This window comes from Dipodomys ordii, unplaced genomic scaffold (genome assembly GCF_000151885.1).
Source record: "Dipodomys ordii isolate 6190 unplaced genomic scaffold, Dord_2.0 Scaffold79, whole genome shotgun sequence".
NCBI classification, from domain to species: Eukaryota; Metazoa; Chordata; class Mammalia; order Rodentia; family Heteromyidae; genus Dipodomys; species Dipodomys ordii.
The window spans coordinates 2,289,433-2,297,714 of NW_012267295.1; the positions used below are offsets into that span (position 1 = coordinate 2,289,433).

The 8,282-nt window shown below is 49.2% G+C and overlaps 1 protein-coding gene across 1 annotated transcript in view; it reads right to left on the reverse strand.

Annotated features, from left to right (window-relative positions):
- Positions 1-339, reverse strand: part of Fam83f (family with sequence similarity 83, member F) — a 30,360-nt gene extending 30,021 nt beyond the window's left edge. Inside the window, exon 1 of the mRNA XM_013024784.1 lies at positions 211-339. Within this exon, the coding sequence (XP_012880238.1) occupies positions 211-339 (129 nt within the window). The remainder of the gene's footprint in view (positions 1-210) is intronic.
- Between the last annotated feature and the right edge of the window lie 7,943 nt (positions 340-8,282).

An 8,282-nucleotide genomic window follows, 5' to 3' on the forward strand; every position in this document is an offset into this window, starting at 1 on the left:
CGGGCGGGGCGGGGCCGCTGCGCTTGAGTCTCCCGGGACCTCGGGGCTTCCTCGTGGGCGCGCCCCGGCCCGTGCCGGAGACGCCCCGCCCGCCTCAGGGACTCCCGGAGCTGAGGGGAAAGCGACTTGGAGCCGGATCTTTAGCTCGGGCCTGTCCGCCCGCCCCGGTCCGCCCCTTCGAAGAGGGACAAGCCAGTGAGCTAACCGAACCTTCTTCCCGCGGCCAGACCCGCACCCAGGTGTGTGACAGGTGAGCGGCAGGTGCACGCTCGCCCCGTCCCCTCCTCCAGGTAGGGCCCGGAGCGTGTGTTCCGGCGGGGGCGTCTCAGGGGCAACCATTCGAACCCCTCTCACGGGGAGGGTCGGCTCCCCCCCACTCCCCCGCCGGCCGGGGTGGTGGGGGCTGTGGAGGGTGAGGGAAAGCTGGATGCTAATGGAATCCTTAGCTCCCCCCCACACACACCATCATCCCGCCCCAATTCTGAGATCTGAGGCCTGGGGGTGGGGGGGGGAGGAAGGGGAGGGACTGTCAACCCAACACCTCCTGGCAAAAACTTCTTTAAAAACAAACCAACACCCCAACAGAAAGGATGCAAGCAGGCTGCGGTGGAATTTCCCCCTCCCGGACACCCCACTTGTTTAATTTGAAGGGGAGTGTGCGTATGTTTCTATGAGTGGGCAAAAGAGGCTGCCAGAGGCCTTGATTACTATATTAGTGATTCAGAATATATGCTTGAGCTCCAGGAAGGAAGCCGAGCACAGACACGCGTGTGCGCGCGCGCGCGCGCGCGCGCACACACACACACACACACACACACACTCACATTCACTGCCGGGAGCTCTGCCGTTTCCCATTGGACTGAATACAATCTTTAGTCATTAACATATTATTTTGTTCCTGCGCTGCTGTACAATTTTGATTCTCCACGTTCAAAATATTTTCAGATCATAGCAACCAAAGGGTTCACATTTCTCTCATTTTATAGCACAGCAGCTTAGAGCTGGAAGGAGCTTTAGAAACTGGTCCAACCCCCTCATTTTACAAATGAGGAAATTGAGGCCTAGAAACAAGTGCTTTTCTAAGAGTGAAAGGAGAGCTTGAGAATGGGGACAACGAGGCTGTGTCTAAGAGGACTTCCTTCTCCATCCTGGTCACCTTCGCCCTTTCTCCTTTTCTTGGGAAATGATACAAGGGTACTGGGAACCTAGTTTTCAGGATGAGGGATGTATTCAATGACAAGTTCTAAGCATTCCTTTTTATTTTATTTTATTTTTCCTCACTGCTGGGGATGGAGCCCAAAGGTTCTGTACATGCTAGGCAAGTGGCTGTACCACTGAGCTACATTATCACTTCTTAGGCAGACCTTTCATGGGCTAGGAAAAATGAAGACTATATTTCTTTTTTGGGGGGGGCCTGGGCGCTGTCCCTCAGCTCTTCAGCTCAAAGCTAGTGCTCTACCACTTGAGCCACAGCGCCACTTCCAGCTTTTTTCTTTTTGCTTATGTGGTACTGAGGAATTGAACCCAGGGCCTCGAGCATGCAAGGCAAGCGCTCTACCACTGAGCTACCTTCCCAGCCCCTGAAGACTATATTTCCCAACATCTGCAAACTTGGTGGCCAGTAGTTAGCTTTGGTGCCCTAAGTGATCCCAAAGACAGTTGGTGTAAAGATGGTTGGTGTAAAGAGCCTGTCACCTCACTTTTTCTTTACCACTCATGGGAACGGGAAGGCTTCTCTCCTGGTAACACTTTATGCACTTTCCATCTTTAGATAAGAGAGCATCAAACTTGTTTTCTAATGATTGGAAGCCCTGGAGACACAGAGGAGCTCAGGGCAGTGGGAGAGAGGGACAATCAAGGCTAACCCAAGATAACACGAGTGTCTTCAGGGTATTTTAAATACATGAAGTGAAGCTGGGTGTCATGACACACACCTATAATCCCAGCAACCTAGAGGCTAAGGCAGGAGGAATCAGGCAGTCTGATGTGTGGGACTCAATATTTACATGATCCTACTACTATGTGAGTGCCACACAATTCATGCTTGGTACATACTTCTTAAATAGATGAATGAAGGCCAAGAGAAAAGTAATTGCAGAAAGCTGTGGGGACTGGGAGGTTTGAAAAAACAATTCATCTGCCCAGTGGGATGTGGCTAAGCAGGGCTTTGCCTAGCAGAAGGGATTTTGAGTGGACCCTGAAAGATGGACAGGGAGGACAGGGAGAAGAGAAATGGGTTATGGTTAGCAAGCACACCTCCACCAGATGTTCATGGATTCAGCCTTTCATCTGGAAAGTGAGATCATGAGGTAGGCGTCCCCTGACCTCCCAGGTTGTGGCAGGGGTTAAATGAGATTACATATCATATTTAACTGGTACTTATGTCTGACTGGCAGAAAGTGACCAACAGAGAATGCTTCTAAGATTTTCCAGTACATTTTCTAAGATTTTCCTCCACCCTGGGGGTGGAGGAGGGAGAGGGTGGTACAGTTCTGGTGGAAGTACAAGAGTCAGAATTCAAACCCAGACCATCTGACTCCAGAGCTTGCCTTCTACTCATGTGTTATACTGCTTCTTTTGAAAATGTTAGAAAGCAGACCATAGAAAGTGTTCATCTCATTTAAACATTTAATCACTCAATAGCTATTTGCTGAGTGCCAAGCATTGTGCTCAGTTGTAGAAGCCATTAACCAAATCTTGAGCTTCATTCAGCACAGGGCTCTGTTCTGGATTCAGACATTGAACTAGAATGGATGAAACATGGACTTTGCTCTCAAGTGGACACAAATGTTAGGTAACATGGGCTGGGATTGGACAGAAAAAGTTAGAAGCCCAGGTGCTAGTGGCTCATACTCAGGAGGCTGAGATCTGAGGATCATAGTTTGAAGCCAATCTAAGCAGGAAATCCATGGGACTTTTATCTCTAGTTAACCACCCCCCAACCAGATGTAGAGCTGTGGCTCAGAGTAGTAGAACACTAGCCTTGAGGGGGAAAAAAAAGCCCAGGGACAGCACCCAGGCCCTGAGTTCAAGCCCCACACCTGACCCCTCCCCCCAAAAAAATAAAAGGTTAGAAGCAGAGTAGAATATTTTAGAACCAGTTCCCAGTTGAAGATCTCCCCTAGATAGAACTAATATGAAACACAACTATGGTCTTTTTATAATAATTCTTATTTACATACCAATGACTTATTCAGCCCACATTATGGGGGAGGTTAATGCGTGCTAGACAACATGATGGTTGACAGGAATAGAAAAGAGGAATCAGATAGGAGAGCTCGGTTTAGCTGGAAGTCAAGCCCTCTAGTAAAGGGCTAGAGATGTAGCTCACTGCTAGAGCCCTGGCCTTGGGTCCCATCCTCAGCCTTGAAAATCAAACCAGAACAAATGACTCACAGTAATCTTTGTAAGATGGTGACACAGGACCAAGAGGTTGTACAGTTTTCTTATTTGACTCCCTCAAGTCTGCTAAAGTAGACTGAAGATGCTAATTGTGAGATGTTACAGAAGAATAAACAGAGACTCTGGGAGGTGAAATGTCCCCATTCAAGGTTATGCTATTGGCTGCCAGTTGGAAATAGGGAGATACAAATTCATAGAGCCTGATACTGCTACCTACCACTCTCCTGCACAACTAAACATTCTGGGTATTACTAGTAATTTTTTTTTTTTTTGTCAGTTGTAGGGCTTGAACTCAGGGTCTAGGTGCTGTCCCTGAGCTCTTTTTCTCCAGGTTAGTGCTCTACTACTTGGAGATACAAGTCTTACTGGGACTTTTCTTCCCTGGGCTGGCTTCGAACTTCATATTGGCTAGAGCCAACAACACCAACTAATTAGATTTTTAAAAAGAAAAATTGCTTCCTTCCTTCCTTCCTTCCTTCTTTCTTTCCTTCCTTCCTTCTGAAGGTCTAAGACTAAGTCTCAAACTCAGTACTGATGCTTTTGCTCACTGGCTAGTGCTCTACCAACTGAGCCATTCCTCCATCCAGGGGAAATTGATTTCTCACTTTGGTTCTATAGTTTTAGCTAAGTGATGTAGCTTAGTCTGGGCCCAGTGATACTCCTTGAGGCGGTGACACTTTAGGAAAGCCCCTGGTCTTTCTTCTCCTGGTCCCTCCGGTTTTGAGTTGAGTTCTCTGGAACTAGGTGGGGCCCATACTGGCTGCATTTCCAACTTTAGAGGCCACCTTGCCCAAGGTGACTGCTGCTTTCTCCAGCAGGTCGCCTCCTGCTTCTTGCTCCCTCCTCCTTCCCCAAGGCTGCTGCCCCTCCCACCTAATTCACCTTCCTCTCGCCCTCCACAGCACACACTGCTGCCTGCATTCTGTAAAGATATGACACCTTATAGTTAACATTAATTGTAGCTGTGTTCATCCCCGCACGCGTCTATTTTCCCCAAGCCCTCCTGTGTAATTTGAGTCTCAAAATAGGCCAACTCATGATAAATTCTTAGATAAGTTTCCCAGGGGTGACTTTTTTTCTTCTCTATAGCAATTTGTGTCGAGAGCCTGTTATAAAACTTTGGGGGCTCTCTCACATCTCAGTTTAAAAAAAATAAAAATTCCTTGTTGCTTAGTTCCAGACAGGGTGAGAGGAAAAAGGAGAAAAGGTTTCTTGGGGGGCTGGGAAAGTGGCTCAGTGGTAGAGTGCTGGCCTTGCCTCAGCACCACACAAGCAGAAAAAGCCGGAAGTGGCACTGTGGCTCAAGTGGTAGAGTGCTCACCTTGAGCTGAAGAGCTGAGGGACACGCCCAGACAAAAAAAGAAAGGGAGGAAGGAAGGAAGAAAGAAAGAAGGAAAGAAAGAAGGAAAGAAAGAAAGAAGAAAGGTTTCATGGCTGCCAGATCCGAGGATGGAAGGGGCGAAGCTGCCTTCTCTTCTCACCTACCCCGCTGCCCTAAGTAACCAACCCCTGAGGTCTCCTACTGCTGCTTGGTGGCTTATCTAAACTTTCCATCTCTTCAGCTCACAGCTCTTTATTGAGCACTAACTAGGTCCTAGACAACCTCACACCCCTACAGACCTTGCAGCTCCAGGATTCAGTTCTATCTACAGCCTTGGAGACAGCCTACCCCTCCCCACCCATTCTGATGGGGTGAATTGCTTCCCCCCCTCACCTCCCTGCCACTCACTCTGTGGGTGTCTTTCACCCACCCTGTATATGTCTGCTTCCTCAAGGCCTGCATGTCTTTTAGATCTGGCAGCACCATGTGGTACCTCGCCTCCATGCTCCAGTATCACCCAGAATTCCACCTCTCCCCACAACTCAGTATGGGTCCTGCTGCTCATCTCTCCTTACATAACTCATGGACCCCTCTGATTCATGCCCTGAAGGAATCTCATTATCCCCTTCCCTCATCTGGAATGGCACCGACATCTACCCTCTGCCCAGATGGAAGACATAGGCTCATGTGGAAGCTGCTGGGCCAGAAGGGATTTCCTCTGTGTTGTCCCCATCCCTCCCCTCCCCTGGCTATCTCCACCCTGCATTCCTACAGATCCTCATGGCTCTCCCTAAGTGGAGTCTCCCCCTCTAGTCCCCTCGAAAGGGCAAATGTAATGGTGTCCTTGCCTACATAAAACTCTTCCATGATCCCCCCCCCATCCAAAGCTCAAGCACCTTGAGATCACTGGTGATCTGAATCTGCTACACTGCTGGCATTTTGTGCCCTCCTTCCTTGGCATGGTGTAGCAAATGCTTTTATCTGTCGTTCACCAGAAGCCCTTCTGATCTTTCAATCCTCAGCCATGGCCGCTTCTTCTGAGTTGTCTTTCTCTTGCCAGCATTTAGGGCAAAAGTTCTTCTCTGACAGTTCCAGCAGGTGAGGGCCTAGGCATGTCTCAACGTGCCCATTGCTGTGAATGGCAGACAAAGGGGATTTCTTCAACGCAGCCACATGGGGAGAACAGATAAAGTGGTTCCATAGTCCCACGTCTGTCTTTGGGGTACTGACAAGAACGTTAAGTTAAGTGGAGAACCGGGGCAAAGGGCCAGAGGTTTGCATAGTTTCAGCAGTCTCTCTCCCACCTCTAATCCTCATGCTTAGGAGGCTGAGATATGAGGATTGCAGTTCAAAGCCAGCCCAGGCAGGAAAGACTGTGAGACCCTTCAATAAACCACTCAGAAAACCGGAAGTGGCGCTGTGGCTCAAGTGGTAGACTGCTAGCCTAGAGCGGAAGAGCTGAGGGACAGTGTCCAAGCCCATGACCAACCCTAAAAAAAAAAATGTAGTGAGGTTGACCTTTATGTCAGGATTGGCCAGGTGGGGCCTGTCGCTCTAGGAGCCTTTACTGCCTGCAAGGGAGATCAAGGATGTTTGTCCATCAGCCCTGTACTTCCCAGAATCCAGAGTGAGCTCATGAGAGGCTCAGAGCAAAGGGTTATAAAGAGGCAAAAGTCAATCCAGGGAGGGACAAACAGAGTGAGTTAGGCCAGTGCCAAAGACCTTCCTTTCTCTCCTGGGCCTCCAAGTTTGGGTTAAATCCCTTCCCTCATACTCTGAGGGGATAGGGGGGAGATGGTTGCCTTCCCCAGCAGGTAGGCGTCAGTCCCTCAGAGGTAGCACTGTTGAATTGTCTTAGTGCTCCCAGAAGTTACACCCTAACCACAAGACTTTTAACCCAGTTCCCTTCTCCCCTGCCACTACCAACTCCAAACTAACCAGGAAGTTCTTAAAAACAGGTTAGGCCAGGTGCTGGGTGCCTGGCATCCTAGCTATTCAGGAGGCTGAGATCTGAGGATCGTGTTTCAAAGCCAGACTCAGCAGACTTATCTCCAACTAACAACCCCCAAACTGGAAGTGGAGCTGTGGCTCAAAGTGGCAGAGTGCTAGTCCTGCGCAAAAAGAGCTCAGGGACAGCATCTAAGCCCCGAGGCCCATGACAGACAGAAAAAAGGAAGAAAGAAAGAAAGGAAGAAAGCAAGAAAGAAGAACCTGGGATGCAAAAGGCAACTCAATTGAATGTGAATCTTTCACCATTCAAGCCACAGAGGGACCGTGTGTATGTGTGTGTGTGTGTGTGTGTGTGTGTGTGTGTGTGTGTGTGTATGTGTGTGTGTATGTGTGTGTGTGTGTGTGTGTGTGTGTGTGTAGGAGGGTGCTGTGTGGCAAGGCACACTACACTGTAGGTGTAAGTTTCTGATTGTCTTCAAAGACGACATGAATTTCAATGTCCCTGTCCTCCTGTGAGGTACAGGGGGAATCCCCTCCTCCAGCAAAGACGACATGAATTTCAATGTCCCTGTCCTCCTGTGAGGTACAGGGGGAACCCCCTCCTCCAGCTGACCAGAGGGGGTAGGGGGGGTAGTAAGCTTTGTGCTTCTGCCTTAGCCAAGGGATAGTTGTCAGAGTCAGCCAGTAAGAGCTCCTGGGCTGCCTGACCCTGGAAAGTGCTGGCCACCAAACAGGTAATTGACCATTAGCTACAACCCCACTGGCTCTGGTCTTTTGTGACTTGTTCAGGCTACGTTTACTGGCTGAGTAGCAGAAGGAGAGGATTCCTGATGAAGTAGATACTCTGGGACCCTCCCCCTCCCCCAGGTCCCAAACCAGGGCTTTGGTCATTCTCTTATCTCGCTGCACCTGTCTCAAGTCACTCCTCGCCTAAGAGGGGGCTAAGAATTGGTGTCTCTCTGATGTGGGACAATTGCATGCCTCAGAGGTGATTGTTTTATCCTCTGGAATGTTACAATGGAGACATGAATAACTGATAAAGATGAGGCTCAGAGAGGTTGAACAACCCAATCAGGGTCACACAGCTAAAGATTCCAACTCAGGTCCATCTGCCAAGTCCTAGGGTTCCCAGGGTCCTGCATGAACACAGACACCAAAGAGGGAAAATACAGGGCTAGGTTCAAGGGTTGAGGTTCACCCAGTCCACCTGCCTCCACCTAACATTTCCTGGAGGCAGCTGGACCTCATGCTGGGCAGGGCCGCATCACCACACAGCCTGGCACTCTCAAGAATAATTCCTGGGGCTGGGAATGTGGTTTAATGATAGAGTGCTTGCCAAGCATTCATGAAGCCCTGGGTTGGATTCCTCAGTACCATATAAACAGAAAAGGCCAGTGTGGCTGTGGTTCAAGTGGTAGAGCGCTAGCCTTGAACACAAGAGGCTCAGGGGCAGAGCCCAGGCCCTGACTTCAAGCCCCAGGACAGGCAAAAAAAAAAAAAAAAAAAGGAAAAGAAGAATTCCTTTACTTGGACATCTGTTAAAGAAAAAAATTATTCAGTGATACTTGTCAAAGTGTGATAAGGAAGATTTGACTACATAGATCCCTAT